The sequence below is a fragment of the Diplotaxodon limnothrissa genome, linkage group LG3 (genome assembly GCF_057381915.1).
Source record: "Diplotaxodon limnothrissa isolate DT_005_m linkage group LG3, D_limnothrissa_male_GT1.1, whole genome shotgun sequence".
NCBI classification, from domain to species: Eukaryota; Metazoa; Chordata; class Actinopteri; order Cichliformes; family Cichlidae; genus Diplotaxodon; species Diplotaxodon limnothrissa.
In genome coordinates this window covers 34,053,810-34,081,687 of record NC_140598.1, presented here as the reverse complement: position 1 = coordinate 34,081,687, position 27,878 = coordinate 34,053,810, and the positions used below count along the sequence as shown (strand labels likewise).

The 27,878-nt window shown below is 36.8% G+C and overlaps 2 protein-coding genes and 1 pseudogene across 3 annotated transcripts in view; 1 reads left to right on the top strand and 2 right to left on the bottom strand.

The window, feature by feature from the left end:
• The window catches only part of LOC146635481 (butyrophilin subfamily 3 member A2-like), a 242,486-nt gene that overhangs the window by 23,239 nt on the left and 191,369 nt on the right, over nucleotides 1-27,878 (bottom strand). The gene's annotated exons all lie outside the window — the stretch shown is intronic.
• LOC146635490 (uncharacterized) lies at nucleotides 1,047-7,625 on the top strand. Its single transcript, XM_085350141.1, has 9 exons — nucleotides 1,047-1,077; nucleotides 1,887-1,946; nucleotides 2,929-3,195; nucleotides 3,531-3,782; nucleotides 5,320-5,478; nucleotides 5,606-5,656; nucleotides 6,738-6,812; nucleotides 7,028-7,093; nucleotides 7,534-7,625. The coding sequence occupies exons 1-9, from the start codon at nucleotides 1,047-1,049 to the stop codon at nucleotides 7,623-7,625; spliced, it is 1,053 nt and encodes a 350-aa protein (XP_085206267.1).
• On the bottom strand, nucleotides 10,214-12,361 carry LOC146635489 (butyrophilin subfamily 3 member A2-like; annotated as a pseudogene). The gene is made up of 5 exons (XR_014905112.1): nucleotides 12,250-12,361; nucleotides 11,667-12,008; nucleotides 11,100-11,387; nucleotides 10,877-10,996; nucleotides 10,214-10,773 (listed from the first exon to the last, which is right to left on the bottom strand). The product of XR_014905112.1 is annotated as a butyrophilin subfamily 3 member A2-like (transcript).

Sequence of the window (27,878 nt, the reverse complement as noted above, 5' to 3'; positions counted from 1 at the left end):
CGATGTTAGAATATGTGCTTCTATTTGGGAAACATCAATTGGACCTTGCATAATTAGTGACACATTTCAATCAAGTGACAGTGGAGAATACTGGTGTGAAATTGGAGGAATGCATATAAGCAGCACAGTCAACATAAAGATTCATAATATTTGCATTTGGCATACTTAGTTGGATCCAGATAAAATTTTGTTTCCCTCTTGACCAAAATGCATCTCTGTTTTAATGTATAGCATATAATAGATATGTACAGTACATATGAGCCATGAAGAGAAAAAAGCCATTTTGAAATAATAGCACATATAATTTATTCATGAATTGTAATAAAGCTTAATAATTTTATAATGATACCTGGGGCAACATGCACTATATGGAAAAAATATTATGCCACACCTCTGAATCTTAATCTGAATAGATTTGTTCTTAGTCTCAATAAATCAAGCACCTACCCATGCTTCTACAAACCTGATCACTGATTGAAAGGGTTGTACTCTAATAGGAACAAGACCATTTGTGTATCTCTTTTGCTCCTGGGAATATTCCACAATCATATGTTGTGTTATTTCAAAATGGCTTTTAGGAATCACAGTAACTCAGCCACAAAATGGGAGAACATAAAGTTACAAAGCAGGGTCACGAAGTGGTTAGAGGCATAGGGCTTTAAAGTTCTCTCTATTACCCAAACTCTGCTGACTCAGTAACTGCAGAAATCTTAAACTCTGGCATTACCATCAGCCATCAGCACAAAAACTGTGCACTGTGGGTTTCTACGACTGAGCAATTACTTTACTTTATTTTTTAAATTTTCACCCTATCCCAAAATATAGGCTGGATTATCAAAATCTAAAATTGAGCAAACACAAAATTAAATAAATAAAAGGGCATAAAACAAATAGTAGTCTGTAGAGACATTTTTATGCAATCACATGTCTTTGAAACGGAACCCTGTTGGGCCTCAGTCACCACAGAAACACAGGAAGAGGAAGTTCGTACAAAATAATATATCCTCAATTTAGTCTGATGCTCATGCAGTCAGCAGCAAGACAGCATGGAGGTCAGATTTCCCACTATCAGACTTTGTGAGTACTGACATTGTCTTAAAAAAATACATGGATAGACTGAAGGACAAATTAATATATCCAAAATACAGCCATATATTTGCATGTATTTTTTATGATGCGCTGTTTGTAACAGCTCACTAATAAATGCATAGGACTTATTATTAATGATGCAAAAAAAAAAACATGGTAATGCTTTATAACATGAACCATAAATAAGGTGCAAGTACCCTATTCTAGTGTGCATTTTGAAGACAACAAGGCACACTGTACTTACATGCAGTTTGCAAGCAACAAGTCAGGTTTTTGCAAGAAGCAATGAAAGAGGTACACTGTAAGTACAACTCGTGTTTTTACGGTAAACGATGAAACAAGTAGATTGTAAGTACTGTGTACTTTCTGAAATGTGAGCTATATTATGGAGTCACCTGCAAGACCCCTGAAACAATGAAACAATTACACTGTAGCACACATGACTAAGGCACAAGTACCCTTTAATTTCATGTACCAAGTCAGGTTGTTGCAGGAGACAATAAAATAATTACATTTTTAGACCACAAGTATCCTGTAATGACATCTAATTTCATGTAACACGTTTTGTACAGGAAACACCAAAATAATAACATAAAATTTAATTAAGTAATTTTAATACTGATTTCCAAAACAAAACAAAAACAACAACTATATTTCCCCATCTTAGATCTTCTGTAGCCTGTACTTTCCTGCAAAATGCAAGTAAATACAGGGTACTTGTGCTTTATCAGCTTGTGTGTGTTAAAAACACTGACGAAAATATTAAATATTAAAACTGTCATTATTAATCTTTTCAGTGATGGATGGTCTGTTGCTGTTGGTTATAGTAGTTGAATTCAGTGATTCTCAAAACCATAGTAAGTTTTTAATTATTCATGTTGTTTTTTGTGTTTTTTTTAAGTGTCTCTGTGTGTGTAACTGATTTTATAATCACTTAACAATCTGAAAGTTTCTGAAACTACTGCAGTTGTTATTTTTCAGCTAGAAATAGAGCTAGAACATAAACCTCTAAAACACTTCTGAAATATATATATGAAATTTGAATATCTAGAATGAAATTTGCACATATGTGTGTGTATATATATATATATATATATATATATATATATATATATATATATATATAAAATAATGGATTGGATTTATATAGCGCTTTTCAAGGCACCCAAAGCGCTTTACAATGCCACTTTTCATTCACACTCGCATTCACACAAGGCAAGCTACGGTTGTAGCCACAGCTGCCCTGGGGCAGACTGACAGAAGCGAGGCTGCCATATCGCCATACATATTTAAATATATATATATATATATATATATCTCGAATGATCTTCTGAATATATTTAAGTGACACTGAATATCTTTGTATTTTTGTGACTTATCTTGGCCTTTCTCATTGAGATGTAAAATGGTATAATGGTATCAGTGATATGTATCTTGTACTTCAGCTTCTGCTTGACATGTTATCTCATTTGACATCTCCATCGGTGATTGATAAATTCTCTCATGAATTCTCCCAGAAACATTTTGTTGAACATTATTCATAAGTATTAGAAAGGTTGCAATAATAAAAATATGATCTTCAAGGTGATGCAGTATAGACTACAAATTATGTGTACCATTTGCAGTTTTAACAGCTGTCGCAAAACAGTTGTCAAATTCTACAAAGTACTGAAATAGTTCAGCTGTTCCCATTTTGTAAAGGTGGAGAATTCAGAAAACCTCAACTCTAAACATGAGGTTCATTCATTCTATATATTCAAGTTTAATTCCATATATCCAAGTTTTATTCTATATATTCAGACATCAACGGGAGACTCTTTATTTGATTTTGTGTCTCAGATTCAGGTTTTCCTGAAGTTGTTCCAAACAGACAGCAGTTCTTTGAATTAGAATCTATAACAATCACCTGTGAAGAGCTAAATGGGCTGACTGGATGGAGAGTGATGAAAAAGATAAATGGAGATGTTAGAACATGTGCTTCAACCTGGGAAATATCTACTGGGCCTTGCAATATTAATAATGCATATACATCAAGTGACAGTGGAGAATACTGGTGTGAAATGGGAGGAATACAAAAAAGCAACTCTATCAACATCACTGTAGCTGGTATGTACATAGAAAAAAACAATTATACATTAACATGTTTAGTCCATTCACCGTTTTTTCTGTTTAGTATATCACTTACAGTAACGCACAATGTCATATTTGGTATATATTTTTATAGCAGTAAAACATAATTTTTCTTCATAAAATGCACCACAATCATAATAAAATAACACATATACATATATATTTACTGCATGTACATTGTAATAATCAGAAGTATGATGTGAGCTATTATCTTTAGTAATGAATGAATACAATAAACAATTTCTATATATGTATAATTTAAACAAATATCACTTTTTGAGACAATGACTGTTACACATTCTGCCATTTAGATTTAGAGAGTCATGTGATCCTGGAGATTCCTGTCCAACCTGTAACGCAGGGAGAAAATGTGACCTTGCATTGTAGAAAAAAGGATGCAAACTTCAACTACACTGCAAAATTCTATAAAAATGGCATCTCCATTGGGAGCAGCTCATCAGGAAACATAATGGCTCCCACTGTATCCAAATCTGATGAAGGACTCTACAAATGTAGCATTGCTGACGCTGGAGAATCACCAGAGAGCTGGCTAACTGTTGGAAGTAAGATGCATCAATATTTTCTAACTAAAATTGGAGGCAAACTTTGTACCCGTGGCAGTATAGACGGACCTCACCACACTTCAACGCTTTTCAGCATCTTTATTTACTCAGTTGCGTCATACACTCACAGCTGCAGCTTTTCAGCTGCCAGCCACATGTACACAACAACAACACAGCCAGGACCCAGATTACTGACCCAGTTCACCCTTATATGACGAGCTGATGCAGCTCAGGTGTGTCAGTCTCACTCGCAGCCGTGCCACAGTACCCAAACTATATTTTAAAGCTTCGTGATAAAGTGTGTAAATGAGAAATAATATATGGTCTATGATAAACATAGCCACGGTTCAAAGAGACATCAGAATGATGCCTTTACATGTCATTTTTGGAGGTTCAGTTCTGAAGTTGGTTGTTTTGTAACATATGGCAACATCTTTATTTCGATATCTAATGATAGTCTGGTGTTGACGTCCATAGGATTTCTCTACATAAGGTATGTGTAGTCAAAATGTGGTCATTGTTGACATCTCTTTTTTTTGACCAATAAACTTAGGTTGTATTGAAATATCTTACTTAGGGTTTAGTTGACATTTAGTCTAGTTGTGTTTTCATCTATGTCTCTGTGATTGTGTCTTTTCCTGTCTTCTGTGTTAGTCTGTCATAGGTGTCTTGTCTAACCTGTTCATGTTGTCAAGTTTGTGTTATCATGTTATCATGTGTACGTCTCTACATGTTTCCTGTTTTATTTTGTAAGTCTTGTGTTTCTTTGTTCAGTGTGTTTAGTTTTACTCTTCTCCTACGATGTTGTTGATTTGTGTCAACTGTTTCACTATGTGTTTCCACTTCCCTTGATTACCTCCCGTGTGCATTTAGTCTGTGCGTTGTCATTCAGTCTTTGTCAGGTCATCTGTTTTTCTTTCCTCCAAAACACGTCAAGATTAAGGCGTTCACTATTCTGTTCAGGTTATGTTCATGTTCATGCTTCTTGTCCATGCAAACTCTTCATAGTTTCTCACATACACCTGTGCACAATCGTGTTCATGTCACTGTTTTCGTAGTCACTGTTTCTTCCAATTTAAGTCTTAGTTTAGTTTTGTCCCAGTTCTCTTTTTTTTTTTTTACCTTGGTTTGTTTACTCATGTTGTCACCCTCTATAAGAGGCTCACTTTTTGTTTGTCAAAGTTGTTTGTTGTCTGTATTTGGGTCTATCATTCGCGCATCACACAGTCAGCTCCAGCTGGCTGTGATGCCTTTTGTTGTCCCATGTTTCCTAGCATGGAAACATGGGACAGACTATCTTTTCTATTGGCTAATGATTGGATCAGTATGCCACCTTCTGAAATGGGACTAAATCATATTGGGTATACATAATTATATTGAATAGGATTTATTTAATTTTTACATGAATATATATATATATATATATATATATATATATATATATATATATATATATATATATATATATATATATATATATAGTAACTTAAAACATTTTAATCCTTTCTAATGCACATTGCAATTGTCTTTCCGGCAGGTCATCCTACAGTGCCTTACTTAGAGATCTACCTGGGGCTCTGCATTGGTTTGGGTGTTTTATTGGTGGTCATTCTGCTAATATTGGTAGGAGTGTTTCAACGTAATAAACATCAACAAACCATCAGAAATCACACAGAAGAAACTTCTTTGACACCAGGTATGTTGACAGTATACTCATCAAAACATGTCTTTTTATTTTATAACAATAAGCATGCTTAGTGATTCCTGGTGGATATTAATAATTAACTTTTTTTTCTTGTTTATTTTGTCTTTTTTATAAGCAGGTGCTCAAAATTCTACTGCCTCCTTCCGGTCTCCCTCTTCTGCACAAACAGGTCAGGAAAGCCAACTTTTGTTTAGGAATAAAAAACATGTATTTCAAATCTGCAGGATCATGGAAATTAGAAACACAGTCCTTTAGTAAACCGTATAGCCTAGGACATGCACCTGCTATTGTATTGTTTGGTCTGTGATTTTAGTCCCTCAGCAGGTTTTTTTTAGTGTTAATTTTGATATCAAATGTTTCATTTAGCTTTTAATTTAGTTTAATTTTATTTATTTTGTTTTGTGGATAAAACAACATTTAGGCATCTAAATCTTTTGAATTTTAATCTTGTCTTAGTTGACTGAATATGATTAATATTATAGCAGACCTTTGATTAAAATTGTTGAATAAAACATCATTTTGTTTTAGTCATAATTTAGTCAACTAAATTCATAGTTTTAGTCGATTAAATATCATAAGACTTTAGGAGACTAAAAATGTATTCAGTTGACTGAAATAGAAAGTATAAAAGTTTGAAGTATTTTTACTGGTGTGTTTCTCCAGACAACTTATTTTCCTTGACATAAAATGTGTCTCTATATCTACTCTTAACATTTTGTCACATTTTCATGAGACACAGGGAGCACGAGAGCTAGATCTACCTTCCCCTCTGCAAAAAAGGCTTTACCATTTCCCAGTATAACCTTACTGCACAAGCAAGATTGGTCAATTATTTTTATTAGGCAACATGCTGTTATCATTTTTTGTGTATAAATTGCATGTTACTGTTATGAAACAAATTGTGTTGTGTTTTCATGTGGTAGAAGCATATATCCTATAAATATGTGTCACACTACTGGTATGTGGTTGCTAGGAAAGACAATGACATTGTAATAACTAATATAAATAAGAACTATAAGGGTCCTAAGATGTAAGTAATATAATTTAATTTAGTAATAACTTGTTGACCAAAAACAACAACACAACATTTTAACCATCACTCTTGTTTTGTCATTTCTCTTTCATTTTACTTTGAGATGGCTATCATATAGAGAAAGTGTCTAGAATGAGACATTTAAAAAAAATGTAACTAAATTGTCTGCCCATATCTTTATACTTTGTTTAAGGTTTGGCTTATCTGTATATTTCAGTGCCTGCAGTGGTAAGCAGAGCTGAACAAAGCAATGAGACATATTCCCTCATCACAAAACCAAGAATGCCCAAAGGTAATTTGCCTAAACTGGAAAACATTGAAGTTATAATACCCTTAATTGCTTAAAAGGCCCAGTGGAAGAGAAATATGCTATCATATAAAAAGTAACATCTTCCAGAAGTCCACACATCACATTTTCACAGCCGGAAATAAGTGAGGACAATTTACATTTAAATGTAATGAAAAGAAAAATCATTCTTATGATGTTTTGTTGTTATATGCCTGCAGAGGACAATGCACTTGAATCAGTCCAGGAGACGTATTCTATGGTCAGAAAACCCAGCAATGTGAAAGGTAACTGACACTGAAAGGATTTAACATCCTTTATGCTCACCCCTATGTTTTGAGAACAACTAAAATGTATGTTAGTTTTGGTGCTTTTGGGGGATTTCTGACAGTGATGTTATATATTTTTTCTTTTTGATTTATATTTCTTTTAAACACACCGTGTGTGTTTCATGTTGTTGATATTTTGAGCTTTGTTTTGTGGATCTCAGAAAAAAAACCCACACAAGAAACTGACAGAAATATATGTTGATGAGTCCCCTCGGTTTATCAGATTTAAAACAGTTAGATAACACTGTTTTAAATTTGAAGCCTTAATTTGTCATAGTTGGCAAAAAAAATTGAAATTATTAGTTGGTTCAAATATAGTTTCCAATATTTCTGATAGCTCTGTTGTTATTTAAAAATAATCAAACAACTGTTTTGAAATTGATTGTGTCTCCAAACAGAGCTGGCAGCAGCGAGCTGGTTGCAGAGAGGTGCCAGTCAACGAATTACTGACATGGATCCGGATAACTTTTACTGTGCAATACAAAACTAAAAGTAAAGGGAATGCTAGTCTTCAGTGTGCCTTTTAATTCCTTTGGAAAAAGTGGCATTTATATAAAATACAATGAAACATTTTTGTGGTTATTAGCACATTTCATTCCTTTTGTATAAACAGTTAATGTCTAATTGGTGAAAAGATGGCTGTTTATAGAAACTTGCAAACATCTCACCCTCATGGTTTGTTTTGTTAATTATCTCCATTCTTCATCTGAGAGTAAAACGTCTGCCACTTCACATCATCATGTCTATTTTAAAGGGTAGCAGTTTTTTTTTTAAAAATAGTGAAGCCCAGGTCTATTTGCTTTGCCTCATGCCTCATTATAGATATGAATACACTGTTGCAATTTTTCAATATACTCACTGTGGCTTCTGTGGCAACACAGTGTGTCAAATGTTAGTGTTGTGTCAGCTATCAACAGAATATCCGTTTATGGTAAAGATGGTGATACTGTCAACACAAGGTGGGAGAATAAATTTAATGCAAAAAAATCTGCGTTTTGTTACAAAAGAAATTTATCTAAGATGATTATGTTGTTAGCTTGTTTTGTGAGTTGTTTTCATATATATATATATATATATATATATATATATATATATATATATATATATATATATATATATATATAATTGATTCATTTCTAATTTTTTGTAATATGTTTGGTGTGGACTCTTATTAAAAACACTGGCCTAACAACTCATTTGTGGTTAATATAATTATTTATTGTTGCTATAGTGAATTGACATAGTAAGGTATTTAATCTCAGAATTCTTTCCTCACACAACAGAGCTATTTCTTCAGCATTGTGACCAGCACTAGAAGTACTCCAAGTTGTATTTTTTTCTCCTCCTGGTTTCAAATCAGGAAACTTTTGCATGCAAAATGAATGTGATAACATCAACATCACAAACCTCCTTTGTTTAGTCACAAAAGAACGTAAAGGACACAAATATTTTTTTAGCAGTACAGGTGGAAAATCAATGTTAAAGGGCAACATTTAGTACTCCAAGGTAGTAGTGAGACATGTTTTATGATTTAAAGATGGTGAAAAGTAAATGGACTCTATACACCATGTTTCATTCCCCTCTTTTAACAAACACATTCATAAAAAAACATTTTTCTGTGTTTCTATGTCATTTCTGTGCTGGTGTGATGGAAGAGGAAGCTAGGCACAGGGTGAGATGGAGATCAGTAATCCACTGTGGCAAATCTCAAAGGGAATAGTCGAAAGAAGAGCTTGGGCTGATGGACGGAGAAGTACTGTTTTATCTGTGAAATAACCTTTTTTGACAACTGTTGCATTTTAGGGGAAAAATGAAATTAAGATCGTTAGATATCCAAGTCACCTCATCTGTCTCGTCCAATGAAGATATAAGCACTGAAACATCAGGTTAATGGAGAGACTTGATGTGTTTTTTTCTTTCTACCACATCTGTCACCTTGCAATGTTTAAGAACTGTACAGTACAAACATCCTCCAAGATGACTTGTAAAGTATCAGCTGGGTACTTGTGCCTACTTTGTACAACTTTCAGCTTGCAGTAAATGTATTACGAAACTGTTGAAGACAGTAACTTTTTAAAGACATCACTGTTTACATTTACAGTTTTTTATATAGCCACCATGTATTGAAGTAGCTATTAACTGGAAATAAGCTGAACTGGAAATTTTCTCATGTGGTTATTACTCTGTTCATCAGAGTTTGTTTATTAAGAGATGTCCATTCAGCATAACAGTTCATCTTTTACTGTCAACTAGATGATGCTGCTGATATGAAGAGCTATTAATACACTGACTGGTAATGATAGTTTCACTTGTAACCACACACACACAGACACCAGGCTTAAAAACATGACATCATGTGACAGATCATAACTATCTTTAAATATCTGGTGCATTTAATAGTGATGGTATATTAAGTAGTACATTCTGCTGATAATGTGAATTCTGCTGTCACGGTACTAACTTATTTTACACGTTTTAATGTCTTATTTGACATCTTGACACAACCTTTGTGAATTTTTTTTTCTTAAACAAAATAGAACTACACACTTGCAGTATATCCAAAGCAAAACTTTAGCTTTAGAAAATTAAAAATTAAAGACAGCAAGCAATCAGATAACAAATAGATTTGGAAACTGTGATGCAGAATGTGAATGTATGAACTGGTACATGGCACCAAAATGCACTAATATTCAGTTTATATTAAGGTCATCACCAGCGTTGGGTTGTCATTACCAGTAAGAAAAGAAAAAAGCCACACAAAAATGCCATTTCCTTGACACAGGCAACTCTATCTTGCATCGGTATCTACTCATATACTGTTGTCATAAATCTTATGGCCACTAGAGGTCACTGAGTTATTTTAAACATTGTGTGAGTGGGGCAACTCAACCAATGCCTTCTACTGTGTTAATCTGGTGATGACAGGGTCTCTTCTGTGGAAGAAATAAAAGTCATCTTCTCTTTACTTCAGCTGCTGCTGTTGATGTTGTTTTATTTATGAACTCTTTCCTGTAGTGGTTTTGTCAATGTTAGAGACTCTTCATTAAATGAATAATGTGACTGTTTTAGGCTTTACTTTTATGCCTCTGGTCTGTCTGATTGGAGTTACATTTGAACTTCATTTCTGTTCTTTATTTTCTCCAACTGATCAAGAATTGTTTCTAAAGTCTTGTCTAATTCTTCCTTCTTCTCTGACATTACCTGAACCGCATACACTACTGATTCGTTTTCGTGTATTTTTTTATCAAGAGCTTGCTTCATTGAACGAAAAAAAATTTTTGTTTCCTCATCTTGATTTATTTTTGCAGACTGTATATTATTTTGTTCTGTTGGTTGCATATTTGTTACCAGTTGACTCTGATTTTTATCTTGCTGTTTCTCTAGCTCCCGCACTTCGAAAGTAAGTTCATCAATATCTTTTTCTAAATTAAATTTATGATTCATTAATAAGTTAACCGCCGTTAACAAATGAAATTTGTCTAATGCTTGTTTTTCTTTTTGAGCCTCAAGATTTTCTTGTTTTGTATTTATGTCACCAGTGTCAACACTGTCTTCGGTGAGATGCTTTGTTTCTCCTTTCTCCTCAGTGTCGAGCTGAAGTGATCTGTGATCAGAGGACGTTCTTGTGAAGTTTCTTCCTGTTGTACAAAAGAAAGTCATTTAAATTCACAGAAATCTATTATCCTATAATTTTTTTAAGAAAATATTTTTTTTGTCACTTTTTACAACAAGATACTGTACCTCGGCGTTTAGAACGATATTTCCACACAACTAAGACAACTGCAAGAATTAGCAAGACTGTCACAACAACAGCAATGGTGATGTGAGCCGCAGAACTACATGAGGGGTTAAATAAATCACCTGGAATGAGAACACACAGGATATCAACATGTAGGCTGCAGCAATTTTACACAAAAAATACATAAAACTATAACTAAATACTTTGTGTGTTTGATTTTTTTACCTGGAACATGTATGTGTGTCTCTCTGCTCTGGTTGGTGTTCCTCTGTTGGACTCTGCAGGTGATGTTGTTGCTGTGTCTCTTCTCCACAGTCACTGTGCTGCTGACAGTATGGAGGTCATCAGGACCTCTGAGGGTCTCTGTAGGTCCAGCAGAGAGGAGGTTTCCCTCACCGTCCAACCACAGCAGCTCAGGCTCTGGATACCAGCCTGCAGACTCACACTGTAACACCACTTTACCGCTGTCCTCACTGTTCCTCATTACAGTGATGGTAAGTGATGAAACTACACCTAATTTTGAAAAGGGAAAACACATTGGTCACCATAACTAGTAGCAACACTAAAGGGCCATTAAATTTATTGCAAATGCACTGAATACTTGTACACCAACTGTATTTAAACCATTTAACAGTGACATGAAAAACACTATTCTACTATTCTGTATTTTTTACCCTTATGATTTTTTACTACTAACAATGTTGTTTTTTTTCTAAACTAAATATTGACTGATGATTTCCAACATTAGATCTCATTTTGAGTTTTCTGTGCAAAGACTATATCTCCACTTACCAACAACAAGCTCAACGCTGGTTTGTCCACTAAGCGCAGGACTGAAGCATTTGTATGATCCCCTATCTGACAGTTTCACTTTGGAGAGTTTTAGTGAAATGTCTCCGAGCTTCAGGTTGTTAATGGGTAGTGATGTTCTTTCCATGTAGGCTTCATTTTTTTTATTCACGAGCTCCACACCGTCACGCCAAACATGCACAAATTTAGGTGTGAGGTCAGATCGTGTCCACTCTACTGTCATATCAGCAGCATTCACAGCAGGATCCAGATGGCATGGTAACACAGTGTCATCACCAACTATTGCCACAACTGGCTCAGATGGACCAACCACCTGAGACACACCTAAAGGAAAATTACAAATACTTGTCATTTTTGAGAAAGTTACCAAACATTGTTTTATTAGTTTCTGATTAGATTATTTTAAACCGAGGTTCAGAAGCACAGGTGTTTTACATTTGCTGTTTTAGCCTGTGGCATAAATGAAATGGCTGACATTTAATCAATAACAGAAATATTTGAGTAATTAATAGACTTAGATGTGTTGCATAATTTGTGTAACTCCATAACGACAAGACTTAATTACCTCCACAAAACTGTGCTAAGTGAAAGAAAAAAATAAAGTGATGAAAAAGGAAGACACAGATGGCCCCAAGTGGCATTTTACAGCATCGTCCATCCTTCCAGCAAAACATTGTAGATGTAGACTGAAGTGAAAAATATGGGAAAAAAATCCTAGAAGGCACAGAAAATTGAACATTATTCATACAAATAACCACTATAAACAATTATGATTTAGCTTTTCACATCACAATTGTAGACATATAAAACATCTTGAGGCAACTGGGGCAACTACAGAAGAACCTTAACTGTTAATCATTGATAAAGGACAATCTGTCCCTTGTTTAATGAGGCTTGTTTGATATGGCATATCAGAGCATTTAGAGTTTACTGGCTCTTTTGCCTTTGTGGCCATCCTACCCTCTCTCCAGCCTTATGTACCACCTCTATTTCTCCACAGAGAGGAGGCACCCAGGCAATTCGTACTTAAGGCCAGAGAGTCTTTAGTCTCTGGTGGGCAGTTACAGTTTATATTATCACATTTTTGTTAGACAAATAAAAGGACACAAAATATCTGTTTTAGCCCTTATGTCCTCCTCAAATTTTGCACCGTTGCAACACCTTTGTAGACAAAAATGTACACTGACAATATCTGCCATAAAATCCTAATACAGCAATATTTTTTCTGTCCTTTTCCCCCAAAAATAACCAACTTGAGCGCTTTTCAAAATGATCAAACATTAAATAATTTTCAAGGTTTGAACGCTTTAAATGCCAGTTTAAACATTTGAATCATTACTTCTCTATGAAAAAACTGACAAAACCTATGTTTGTTTCCATATATGTGTCTGTGTTTTTGAGGATTTTATGGCAGATGTTGTAACAGTGAGGTTGTCATGTAAATGTGCTGTGCAAGGCAGGATGACGACCCAAAAACAGGACTCAATACTCATAAGAACAACATGAAGAAGGAGCTTAATTTCATTGTAAAAACTACAACACTACCTTATTTTCTGCACCCTAAGACACACTTAAAATCCTTGAATTTTCACAAAAATCGACAGTGCACCTGATAATCCAGTGCACCTTACATGTATTCTGGTTGTGCTTACTGACCTTGAACCAAACTTATGTGGTACACGGCGCTCAAAGACCTGTCAGAAAATGTTTTAGTACGACTTTGGAAGCCGCACCACTTGATGGATTGTCGGAGCATTACGGCTACCGTAGGCAGGAGCCTTTCGGAGTAATCTGGGTCCAAACTCCGTCTTCTTCAGGTCCCAAAGTCAAACGAGTTGAAAACTGTCTAAATTATTTCCTCTCTAATAAAATGATCAGCGTTGCTGCTTTACTGGGTGTAACAATTACGTTTAACATCTAGGCATCCATGAAAACGGAATTTATTAAATTTACTGTAGTTAGAAGCTAGCAGGAAGTTAGCTCACTAGTTTCCATCTAAACATGATATACCATGTCGTGACTAAGAGATTTCTTAAAAATTCAAACGTACAGCTCTGTTATCACTTCAACATAAATTCGACATAAATGAAGACAGAAAACTAAACATCAGTGATGTTTGTAGGGTTACTGAAGTTGGACTACCTGGTATATAATGATGTGCTCCGTGATCACTAGTGACAGCTATGTTAGCATAACATAAACACAGTGAAGCTGGGGGATGAATGCTAACTTTTTTGACTTATCTGACTTTTTGCTTAACCCTTTAAGACCTACCATAGAACCAAGTCCGCCAGAGCTTATAGTATATTTTTACATGCTGTAGTGCCATTTTTGGGAGCATTTCAAGTTTCTATACATCAATACAACCATTACAGCCTAAGTTTTAATAATATGTATGCATTAAGTTTATAGTAACTACATAAATTGCAAAAAAGTGCAATAAACTACAAAAAAATTGAAAATCGTTTTTGCTTTTTTAACATATATTTCTAGTTAGAGAAATTTAAGAGGCTTATCCCTCAAAACTGTAAATACAAAAAAGTTGCACAAAATAGTTTCCTACCACAGGAAATTTATTTTGAGTGTCTTCATAGTTTTATTTTTGAAATACACCAATTTTTATATACTGCAGGAAAAACTAAAATAGATATTATGATGCAAATTTGCAAAAAAAAGCAGCATATGCATCAAAATAAACTATTTCCAGCAGTGCAATATGAGTCCTAAGCATCCCAGAAACGACACAGAAAGTCATAAAGTCAAACATAACTTTTAAAAACACCTGTATAGGCTCATGAGGCCCTGATGGTAAAAAACTACATTTCCACGAAAATGACGTCACGTCACGTTTTGGGTAGGTCATGGCGGACATGCGATAGTTCGTGCTGATGGACGTAGGAAGTGTTACAAACAGCTGATCGGATCGGCAAAGTGTGTTTCTGGAATATTTTGTTTTTGTTCCTGCAAGTGCTTTTTATGCAGTTTTTTTCAAAGCTATATGTGGAAGAAAACTGTGACCTAGGACAAGCTGATGGCATAAGATGTAAGTACAACTCCTCCAGTTTCATATGCAAAAAAAAATTTTGCGCCAGCTTAAAAATAGTTACGCAAAACAGAGCGTGCCCGCTCTGATCGGTTTTAAGGGGTTAATGTGCCTTTTAATCTGATGTGCCTTATGTATGAAATCAGACCCGTTCATCGGCAGCGTGCTTAATAATCCGGTGCTCTTTATGGTCCTAAAATATGGTAAATTGGAGACACGAAACCAAAACTGCAAACTAGAAACAAGGAACTAAAACTAGAAAACAGGGAAATTGGTAAACTAGAACTAGACAAACCAGGAGGAAATTCACAGCTTCAAGGAACACAGAGAAACAACACAGCAACATGGGACAACGCAACAATGTGCAGAGGAAATAACAGAGTCTAAATACACAAATAATAACAATGGAATGAGACACAGGACGAAAACACAGCTGGAACAAATCTGACAAGGATTGAGACAAGGAGGAAGCAAACTGGAAACACTGAACACAGGACTTGGAACTGTCAAAATAAAACAGGAAACAGACAGAGACTCAAGACATGCAAGATTAACAGTAACTGGGAGACATGTACGAGAGACATGGAAAAACAAGGAAACTGAACCATGAACAATACTAAATCACAAATAAAGGAGGAGGAGACTGAAGAAGTTGCTTGATTCAGTAAAAGGAGATGTTACAATCCTTACAATCCTTTTACCCAATGCATTCATTGGGTGTTTTGCCATTTACAGTAAACATCCTCATCCAAGGAGGCATTGCCAGGGTTGATCAGTGTCACTGATTCATGTTAAACTGTTATTTCTGTGCCAGAAAGGGGGCACCTGATCTGGTATCCCACACCTCCCCGCCGGATCGAACTGTACGCTCTACTTCCCCACTGCCTCCCAGAAAAGGGAAAAAGAGGGGGAGGGGAGAAGAGTAACATATATATTTTTTTTATGTTATTAAATTAATGCACGTAAGGTGAACTAGCAAACACGCATGTAACACATAGTTACATGCGGCTGTCTTCTTGTTTGATGGCAGACACTACCTTCACCCAAAATGACCAAAGAAAAGTGGAAAACAGTTAAACATGAGAGGTTTTTGGAAAAAGTTTGTGTTTTTTCCATTGTTTAAGCACTGCTTCCAGCCAAGAGTGATACCATATATGCCCTATAGCTGCAGAAAAGGCTAACATTGTTATCTTTTTACAATAAAACAGCTGAACATGAGAGGATTTTGGACAAAGTGTGTGTTCTCCATTCTATAAGCACCGGTTCGAGCACTGTTTAACCCTTTACAGCCGATCGGAGCGGCACGCTCTGTTTTGCGTAACTATTTTTAAATCCCGGTAGCTCTGCAACCACGTAAGCTAGCGCAATAATTTTTTTTGCATATGAAACTGGAGGAGTTGTACTTACATCTTATGCCACCAGCTTGTCCTAGGTCACAGTTTCCTTCCACATATAGCTTTGCAAAAACTGCATAAAAATCACTTGCAGCAACAAAAACATGATATTCCAGAAACACGCTTCGCCGATCCAATCAGCTGTTTGTAACACTTCCTAGGTCCATCAGCGCGAACTATCACATGACCACATGACCTGCCCGAAACCGGAAGTGACGTCATTTTGCGGAAATGTAGTTTTTTTTACCATCGTGGCCTCATGAGCTTATACTTGTGTTTTTAAAAGTTATGTTTGACTTCATGACTTTCTGTGTCGTTTCTGGGATGGTTAGGACTCATATTGCACTGCTGGAAATAGTTTATTGTGATGCATATGCTGTTATTTTGCAAATTTGCACTATAATATTTATTTTCGTTTTTCCTGCAGTATATAAAAATTGGTGTATTTCAAAAATAAAACTATGAAGACACTTAAAAAAAATTTCCTGTGGTGGGAAACTAGTTTGTGCAACTTTTTTGTATTTACAGTTTTGAGGGATAAGCCTCTTAAATTTCTCTAACTAGAAATATATGTTAAAAAAACAAAAACGATTTTAAATTTTTTTGTAGTTTATTGCACTTTTTTGCAATTTATGTAATTACTATGCACCTAATGCAGACATATTATTAAAGTTTGGGCTATAATGGTTGTATTGATGTATAGCAACTTGAAATGCTCCCAAAAATGGCTCCACAGCATGTAAAAATATAATATAAGCTTAAAAGGTTAAGCACCGGCACCGTTTCAAAAGTACCAGTTTGGCACCAGTATCGGATAAAACCTAAACGATCCCCATCCCTAGGTTTCACTACCATCAGGTTAACTGCACAGCCCCCAGGAATCCCTGAGAGAGCTGTATCAGTCAACCAGTAAATTTTCTAGTGTTAGATATTCTACCCTTTTGACGCCCTCTACTGAGGCATGTGTCTCACGGTTAGCTGACTACCTTAGCTGCCCGAGTGATGTCAGCCCTCTTTAGTCATAGCCAGTGACTGGTCCTCTCAGAAGTGTTATTTAATTCTCTTATAGCCTGCCTTTGTGCCTGTCCTCTGATTCCAGTCTCTCTAATGAGTTTTGCTGTTGTACTGGCAACAAAGCCCCTGCACCCCACTTCCACTGGGCAGACCTTGATCTTCCAACCGCTGTCCTCTGCCTCAGCTACCAAGTATGCATACTGCAGTTTCTTACACTCAAATGCTTCCTAATTGCATCCTCCAATGGTACCATCAGCTCAGTGACGTAAGCAAGTTTTCAGGAGTTAGACCAAAGGACAAGGTCTGGTCGCAGAATAGTTGTTACAATCTCTATGGGAAAGATTAGCTTCTAATCTAAGTCACTCATGAAAGTGGAAGATTGAGGAAACATTTCTCCCACTGTAAACGCTACATCCTGATAAACAGAATCAACCTTTTAGGGACTAAATCCCAGAGGATAATTTAAACCTGAAAATGCATGAACACTGGGTCACAGGCTCAGTGCAATGACAATGGTTAGATTTAAGACCGTTATTCGCAATAGAGGTATTTATAAATAACACAGAAGATCATTTTTTAGCTTTTATAGGCAAGCTCTGTAAATAAATATTTATTTAGGATCTGCTACTACTTTACACTGTATTGAAAATCGAGTCTGTTTAACCTCAACACCCTGGTTATTTATTTATTTTTTTGATCACAGTTTTAGACATATCATATTGAGAACTAAAAGAAAATTAATATCCCCATTTAACTTCATGTGACTTCCTGCCTCGTTGCAGCTAAAATAAACCACCCAAACACAGGATATCTGTCACGGACCCGGCTCCGGGGACTTGGGGTCCGTGGGCAGTGGGGACTATGACTGTTGTTGTTGTTATTATTATTATTTGGTGTGTTGTCTGCACTGCCCCTTGGCACATCTGTATGTAGGCAGGTATGTGTGTGTGTGTGTGTATTGCCTTTCTGCTGTGGCCAAGTTACAGGCACCTTCAGCCCTGGGGGCGTGGCCTAACTTGAGGGCTGGCCACACCCGAAGTCCTGGCCGCACACCTGCTCCTCATCTGGGCTCGTCGGGGGAGCTATTTAGATGAGCGATGGAGCTTCCACCGATGCTGGATTATTGCGTTTGACTACACGTCAGTCTTCTAGCAAGTCAAGTCAAGTCAAGTGTGAGTGTATGCCTGCTGGGATAAGTTGTAACAGCTGCCTCTATTGTTTTCCACTCAGGAGGAGTGTGGGACGAGAAGGAGCAGTGAGCACGGGGAGTGCAGGGACACGGGAGCAGAGAGCACTACACGGGGACTTTTGGGAAGAAGACACTACACGGGAGTCTGGGAAACTGGGGATTTATTGTTGTTTACTTCACCACCTTGTAAATAAACACTGTTGCACTGAAGAGTCCGGTGTTTGAGTCCTATTTCCCCATCTCCCCACGGTCTGCCAGCCAGACCGTGACAATATCAATGGAAAGCCCAGGATGTATTTCTATTTCTATTTCAGTACATCAGGATTTAGTAGGGTAGCTTAAATAATTTAAAAAGGTATAGATCAAGAAATGCCCATTATGGAGGGCATAAATGAATAGACTGGTTGCTGGGAGGATATTGGCATGTCTTTCTGGCTGAACAGAAAATTCGCCTTATCTTAGATTTCCTGGAATCTACCTGCGCTACTCTCTGAGTGCCTGTGTTTCCCTGCTTCTCATCTTTCAGTCTCTTTATTGTCTTCACTTGTTTATCCTCAGCTGTTATTATTCGAATCCCTTCATTTGATAGCTTTGAAAGTCCTTCAGTTTTCTGTAGACATTCTTCAATCTCGTTTTTCCTTCCTCCAGCTCTTGAGCTGCTGCAGTCAGCTCTGTATTTTATCTCTATTTGGCAAATACATTAAAGAAAAGCACAAAGGCTCAGCCAAGGCTGGAGGTGACCCATCAAACACTCACCAGAAACACAGATCAGCTTAGACTATGACCTTTAATTTTGAAATTTATTTTTAGTGTTTTGTGTTCTTGATTGTTTGTTCTCTTACTCAAAACAAATGAAAAACAAAACGAACAAATAAAAAAATAGACTTACCACAGATAAAGACCCCAGATTCCGACACAGTGATCCAAACTGTCGCTGTCAAAGTGAAGTGACTTACTGGAGACGAGCAGGAACTGAGACAAGAATTAATGAGTCACTGAAAACCAGACAATCCAGTCTGATCACCTTCTAGAATTCCTTGGTCTATTCATCAGGTGAACAGTGAGCACTATGAACACAGGGACAGGTACACTTGTGTAAATCACGTGTAAACCAAAGCACAAAATAGTTTCAGCAGTTTGTTATTACCTTCAACAAGGAGCTCATGTTGTTGGTAGTATTTGCATTTCATTCTGTCTGTAAACACAACCAGTGTTGGGACTAACGCGTTATTAAGTAACACGTTTTAGTAACTACGTTATTAGTGTGGTAACAAGCACGGTAACTAGTTATTATGGCAAAATCAGGAATGCGTTAATCGTTACTGGGATTTAGGGTCGTTATTTGTTACTTCGTGTGGTGGCTATCGCGGCGCTTCCACAGATTCAGTAACATTAACAAGTGGTGGAGGCCAGCAGGTGGATGAGGGAAAGGGGATGCAGGAGGAAGAGAGACTGCCGGCCTGAGTGTCAGGTGGACTGAACTTCAGTTAAGAAGTTATAACCTGCAGTCCATCTGGGTCAGATATAAACCAAGTTTAGGTGGAGTTTATTTTCCTTACGCTGACTTCTTCGTACTGGGTACTAGCTAGCATGACGGAGTTTCTATACAGCTGGGTGGGTGCTATTGATAGGTTTGTAGCTTGAACCTATTCGCTGGAACGTTAAAGACAATATAATTACACAGCAAAGCAAGACACGAAGTAGGCAAAGTTCTTCATGTTACTCGTGCACGGGAGAGGCCGGACAAACGCCGTTCCTTCGCTTGACCCCAGTCGCTCTCGTCCGTTCTCCCGTACCACTGTTCTTTTATTGAGGTTACATGAATATGCATAGGTTCATTAACATATGACGTCTACATACACACAAAGAGTACCATGCCTGTGTGTGTGTGTGTGTGTGTGTGTGTGTGTGTGTGTGTGTGTGTGTGTGTGTGTGTGTGTGTGATTTGTGTGAGGTCAAGATGTGACCCTGTGAAGCCTCCCCAAAGCTGGTGCCAGGAGTCTAGCGGTCCATCTGAACAAAAGGCTCTTATACTTAAAGAGATATACATGTGTACATATATCAGAAAGAGAAGATACGACCTCTCCTAGGAGGAGGTGTGTGATCTATGCCAGAACACACTCCCCCCCCTCTTCATGCTTACACAGAGTTGTTACAGACCTAGGATGAGACATTCTTTCAATCTACAAATGATTATATACTTCTAAGCTTAAATGGTTAAATATTTCTAAGCATAAATGACAATCAACAATACAAAACCTAACAGCTATGTTACTGATGTTGAACTTTATTTTGTTCATAAGGTTAATTGTCAATGGAAAATTGTACTTAGTAGTCAGTATAAGCTTTTAATGATATAAGTTTACATGTGATAGAATCCTGCATGATGACCTTTTCCTTGCTTAGAACTGATTGTTCTTTATAAAATGTGTTCTGATATTTTTATCTGAATCTTCCCACAGCGATAGTGGGAAGTTGAACAAGCAGTTCTGACCTCGCTCGCACACACACACACACACACACACACACACACACACACACACACACACACACACACACACACACACACACACACACACACACACACAATCACATACGCACATGCTCACGTATCAACATTCCACTGAACAAATGTTTTCATTTTTCTTGTGTATAAATAAAGACAAGTGCAAGAACAGAGCAAGCACTTCACAGGGCCCCCACTCTGATGTGAGCGCTCTATGACCGCCCTTGCAAGTAAAAACTGCAGCGTGTGACTTTCTACTCTCTGACTCTCAGCTGAAGAAGTGTCTTTTAGAATGAATCTCTTGACAATCATTTTGGTCCTTCGTAGCTGGGGCAGAAACATCAGAACTGTTATCTGTGACTCTGTTCCAGGATCTGGCAGGACTGATTCCTGACGCCGTGGGAAGCCAGCACTGAAGTCTGTTGACAGCCCTCTTAGACGAGGACGAAAGCCCCGCGACGTAAATTTGGGTCCAGGCCGGTGTTTATAGTCTGGTCCACGGCGGTGGGATTCAGTCTGGCGATCCGAACCACCAGTGAGACGTCTGAGAGTGAGAAACACTATTTTGATGTATAAAACCGCCGAGAAGGTTTTAAGAAACGCGTGAACTAAGGTGATAAAATAGGTTAAGTTCGCCAAAAGGCCAAAAGGAACTGAGATAAAATAGGTTAAGTTCGCCAAAAAGAACTAAGTTTAGACTAGTTTTAGAAGTAGCCATAAAATGTCTATGTGTGTATGTGTTTGGAAGTAAGTTGATTTTACAGCACAATACGCTGCTGAACTACTTCCATTTTGTTTTCTTTGCTGAGGCTCACGTTCTGGTGACAAAGGAGAACGGTTGAGTTTCATCTCATAAAAGTGACACCGCTTCACCTTTAGGGTGAAGTCGAAGGCCGTATCAGTAAACCACTCTGAAGTCAAGCGTGCCAGCGACGGCCCAGCAAAATCTTTGAAAATGGGGAATAAACAAGCAAAATTAACACCTGATGAGGAGTGGTTAGAAAAACAACAAGCCGGAGCAGGAATCATCCAAAAGAAGGGGAGAGGAATGCAGAGTGGAAGAGCAAGAGGTAGAGGCAGGTTTAGACACACACCAAACAGTGGCTTTAGCACTACATGCTGGGAGTGTGGGAAAAAGGGACGCCTTGCACGTGACTGTAAGACACAGAGAACGCCCGGCACAGAATGACTGGCTGCAACCACTGTGGCTGCCACCACCCAGACAGATGAAAGGGAGAGGCAGACAGGCAAAAAAGAATAAAAGCATTAACAAACAAAGAAGACAGAGACTCAGAACAGGATAGCAGCTCAGGTGAAGAGAGCAGTTCAGATCAGGAAGAACGTAATAATCCCTCACCAAGTGAAAAATTAGAGATCAAAGTAGAAGTTTAAAAAGGGCTGGAAACAAACCCGACTGAATACATATAAATACAAGAGGAATAAAGTTAAATAAACCAAAGGCTTAATTACATTAGAGCTTAACTGTAATGTATTCAAACTAATAATAGCAAGGATAACAACCTGTAAACTGGTATTAACAATGAGACATGCCCAGAATGAATAGAATGAATGAAAGCAGATAATTCACACAAACACATATTAAACGAAATAGAGAGATGCATAAGGTATATTAAGGTTGTGTCATTGTTCAGCCACGGAAAGTGTGGAAAATGTCTCCAGCTTGCAAAAGGGTGAAACTGCAGATCACCTGCAGCCCTTGGTGGATACAAAATAAAAAATAAATAAAATATTGTAATATACCATTGCTGTTATATAAAAATAATAGCATTAATAATGAAATAATATTAATATGAAGAGGAACCTTAGTCAGTTATGATGTGAGGTGGATAATTGTTAGAAATAGTCTGCATCAAGCTTAAGGTTGCTTTAATTCAGTACAATGATATATGAGATGAAGAAAATAAAGAGAATATCTAAACTAATTAAGTGCATAGAGGCACTTGACCTGCTTGAAAACCTGTAATTCTGGATGAGACATTATTGAGATATAGAGCACACCTATACTAACAACTAATAAGCTAAACCCTGCATACAACAGCTAAAGCTACAAGAGTGAGAAGCTGAATTAAATATGTGGTCACTGTAAGCTGATGAGCAAGTAACACGTTTTCTAGAGCAGGAGCTGCATGAGAGCTCAAACATGCAGCTGTCTGTGAGCTCAGTTTTTTCTTCTCTCATACTTCTGATTTTTTTTTGGCAGCAGCCTTTTTTGCATCCTGACTCATGTGTAAAGCGTTCATGTGATCAGCAATTTGTTTTTTGTATTGTTTTGTTTGCTTTTGTTTTGTTTTGAAAAATAAGTAACTTTGTGATCACACTCGTGGATCACAGTGACATATAATGATTAGGCATATGATTTACTAATGCAGATGAAGTTTATTCTAAAGTTCAAGGAGAATGAAGAAGAAGAACAGCGTCTTCAGTTGTGTCTTGACTGTTGTTCTCTGTGTAGTGTGCTGAGTTTTTTGCTTTTTGTTTTTGTTTTTGACGTGTTGCTTGAGTGAGGAGCACTGTGACTTCTGAAGTAGCTCTCACCATGCGACCTTGATAATGATAAGTTCAGAGCCAGCTGAGAGCTGGGTTGTTTGCTTTGTTTTAGGTGACATGGTAGAAAAGTTAAAACTTAGTTTCTTGTCTTGAAAGCTAAACAAAAAAAGGGGGTTTTGTGTTTCTCAGCCATAAACAACTACAATTTCATTTTCTGTTTTTTGAGAAAGGAAAATGTAATTTTTATAATAATAATAATAATAATAATAATAATAATAATAATAATAAAACAAAGAGTGATGTTTTGTTTAAGTGGTGAAGAAAGCTAATACTGCAAAATACCGTCTAGTGCATGATCTGCGAGCAATAAATGAAATCACTGAAATGATGCTACCAGTAGTAGCAAATCCTCACACTATACTGAATCCAGTCACTCCAAAAGAACAATGGTTCTCAGTGATAGACTTATCAAACGCCTTGAGGCGACTTATGTTGTGATTTGGTGCCATATAAATAAAATTGAATTGAATTGAATTGAATTTTTTCTCTCAGTGCCTTTCCACCTTGACCCACAACACCTGTTTGGCTTCACTTTTGAGGGGCAGAGACAGTTTCCACTCTACGTAGATGACCTTTTAGTGACTGGCCACACAGAGGAAGGGTGTAAGCAAAATACTATGGCTATGTTACGCCACTTGGTTAAGTTAGGGCCACAAGGTATCTTTAAATAAACTCTAATTATGGAGACCTGAAGGCACATACCTAGGGCACACCCTCTCAGGTGAAGGCAGAAAGCTACAGAACAAAAGAAAAGAAGCCATACAAAATGTGCCACAGCCACAAACTAAGCATTCACATCCTGTGAATGTCAGTGAGCATGAGTTATGATCTTGGCTCCCTGTTTTTCTGCTTTCAACAAAAGGTGGGGGTGAAGCTCCCATGCAATGTGCTCTGTTGTCTCTTCTATCAGGGGAAAAGAAAGGGTCCCTGACTCTCTGAACACAATATTCTCTTCATAGCTCAGCAATATGAAATGTCATGAAATAGTGTAACTCACTCACAGAAAATCAGCAGCATAGGATGATACAAACCTATCTAATACATCTAATGATTTTCACATTCTTTTAACTCAGAAGTGTGATGCAAACTAAAACTACATACTGATTACACAAGAAGTATGATGTGGCCTACAGCAGTATCATGATTCACTCAGTTTGATTACAGGTATAATGTAATATATAACAGCATAATAATCTCACAACTGCTACAAGCACATTTGCCTTTCTTAACACACGTGAGAGAAAGGCAGCTGTTAAGAAAATGCCCTTTTGAGTGAGACAGGCCTACAGGTCCTGCATGCAAGCGTACTAATACACATACATGCAATGAAGAAAAGCTTACACTATAGCACACACTATACATGCGCCTATATCTCCCATTGGTGTTAAAGCAGGAAAGACTTAACAGAGTTTTGTTATCAAATGTTGAATTTATCCACTGCTGACATTTAACTCTTCAGCTTGATAATAGGTGAAACGTTTGTGAAAACAGAAAAGAAAAAATAAAGACAAAGAGAGTCTGGTATGACCCAGCAGTAATCAGACAATACATTTAGTTGGTAATACAATAAATTGTGAAATGCTTTCTGGTTGATTGATGCAACACAAGTAATTTACTGTATGAAGGAAATTCTCTTTTGTGATAATATTTTGAACGTGCATTTCTGTTGACCTGTCAACGTAGCGCATTATGAGCTGATATGTAAATTTGTTGATTGATACTAGATTTGGAAAAATGAGTGGATTATAAAATAAGAGAATAAGAAGTAACAGAGGGTTGAAATCAGTTTCTTATTTCTAGTGTGGAGGAAGGTTTTATCATGGCACACATCTGTTTACATGGGAAGAAACTCCTCATGTTATGCGACATTTAGCAATTTGCAAATGTGCAGCACATCAGAAGGATGACTCTGAAATTACAAAGGGAAACAATTTTGCTGACAAAGCTGCAAAAGCAGCAGCTATAGCAACCACAGTCTTACTAACAACTCATGAAAACCACACCAGTCCACTATCTGTACTGCAGGGCGAACAAAAAGCAGCATCACCAAGAGAACAGAAGCAAAACACGGAGCAGTACTAGACACTGATGTATAGTGAAAATAGCAGGAAAACCCATTCTTCCCAAGTCATTACACAAAACAGCCGCTCTAGTGAGGCATGGTTTTGAGCCATGGCTCATCAGGAGGGATAATCTGAGGGATGGTCTTTATGATAAACCGACAATTCTACACTATAAATTTTGAAACTTCAGCAAAAGAATATGTGAGAACATGTATGACCTGCCAAAAACGGGGCGGGGTGTATATATATTAGGTCATAATAAATCCTATTCCCAATGGTTAAATGTTTATAGTTTACCAAATGGACCTTATCCACTAGCAGATGTGTTTTGGATATGTGAAGAAGAAATTAAGTCTGTTCTATTACCAAATTGGAAAGGCATTTGTGATATTAACGGCTCAATTTTATGTGATTAATTTTGCAGACAAAGAAGAAAATGCCCTCACACATACACACACACACACACACTCACACACACACACACACACGCACACACACAGCAAACGTTTTTCATGCAGCACATTCAAAAACATGTCTCTTAGAAAACAGTAACGTGGTAACAGAGATGCTGACAGCAACATAATGAATCCCTTAATGTCTTTCTGCCTAATTTGGTCAACTCCAAGCCAAACTGGGTCTTACCTCTAACTTCTGTCATGCAATTACTGGAGTTGCATCTGGAAGAACTCAAAGCTTTGCAAACGCTTGTATATCATTTGCCTTACACATGGCTCACCACAATTTTACCACCATCTTCTAAACAGTTCTATTTACTCAGTTTTTGTCTTGACACGAGGCGTGAATGGGCATTGACAATATATTAAATAATTGATGGTATTTTGAAGAGATGGTACAATACCACTTTTTTTATGTCCGATACCGCTATCATAAATTTTGATATCTGCCATTACCGATATGAATTCGATTTAGTGTATTTTCTAATCAATAAAACTGTTTTTTAATGTCTTGCTGTATTTTGTACAAGTTCATACTCAAATTTAAAAAGACAAAACAAAAAACACTAAAGCTACTCTATTATATATGTATGCAAAAAATACACTGCACCCAAAATATTTTACAGTTCAGCAATACTGATGTTTTTATTTTAACTTTTAGCAGAACTTTAAACCTAAGTATTTAAAGTAATAAAAGTAATAATGAAGTAATTTATATAATATATATGTAATATATAAAGTAATAATAAAAAGTAATTTATAATGCAATTTTATGCAGATTTAAAAAACTCTGGTTCTGAAAAAATTAAGTAGAAGCGCAATATCAGTACAAATTAATGTTTCTATTCAACAACCTAAAAAAATCTGATTGTAGAATGGACCCTTTTATACTTACAGCTCAACATAAGTAAGACATCCAGAGTGGAAAGCAGTGAAAATAAATGCAAACACAGCTTCATGACACTCATCTTTTATCAAGATGGATGTCCTGAATTTTGTGTAATTTCTATACAAAACTGTGTTTTTCATAAATTTATTTTAGAACCACAAAACTGTTTAGCCTGCAACACTGCTTTTTGTAAAACTTGAGTCTATCCATCGTACGGTCAGACTTAGCAATGACAACACACAGACATTGGAGCTCCGTATATTGGTTGTTGAGCTTAAGGTGGGAATGCTTTACAAACGTTCAGAGAAGAACTTACACACCTGCTTTACTTGTCTGGGTTGGCCTGCTCGGAGATGAAATGCTGGTTTGGCAGCACAGACTGAGACTCCAGATGCTCCAAATGCTTTCAGTGTGAAGTAACTCGCTCTATCATGTGACGGACACTTCTCACTACCTGGATTATGTCATGTGGTAAGTTTTGTGAGGTGCTTTTGTGATATTTAAAGGATTGGATTACATTTTTTATTTCTCCCTGATCTCCGACCCAGTAATTTAGGTCAGGATCAGACTGATACCGATGCTGTATATTGGATCAGTCTATCTCTAGTAGATACAACCATGGTCTCGCAGAGAATCATACCCACACCTATTCCTTCTATATGGAGGTCTCTGATGAATTATTAGTTGAAGGTGTGGGAAACAGGGAGACCAGGAAGGCAAATCTACAGAAAGGGGCGTCCCAAATCATTTGTGCAAGATGACCTCAAATCAGTTGACAGTCACTGGGTGAGGCAGTGGCCTTTTTGATTATTGTGTTATTATTTTATACTATTTTAAAATTAAGCTAAAAAAAGAGGTGGAAGAGGAAGAATGAATGAGGAAGAAGAAAAGAGAACAGAATATTTAGGACTGCCAGGACCTTCACTGTTGTCTTTGATTGTTGTTTATGATGCTGAACACAAGGCCCAGGCAGACTGAGGCTTGAAGGTGATTTTAACTGATAAATAACACAAGTAGGGATTCAAAATTCAATTCACAAGTTAAATAATATTTTCTTTTATAATATCTTTATT

What these genes read in the sequence shown, in the direction of transcription:
- LOC146635490 (XM_085350141.1), top strand. Translation starts at nt 1,047, where the DNA reads ATGGAGGTCAGATTTCCCACTATCAGACTTT. An exon ending in TATCAACATCACTGTAGCTG is followed by an intron (nt 3,196 to 3,530) that starts GTATGTACATAG and finishes TCTGCCATTTAG; the next exon opens with ATTTAGAGAGTCATGTGATC. An exon ending in AGAAACTTCTTTGACACCAG is followed by an intron (nt 5,479 to 5,605) that starts GTATGTTGACAG and finishes TTTTATAAGCAG; the next exon opens with GTGCTCAAAATTCTACTGCC.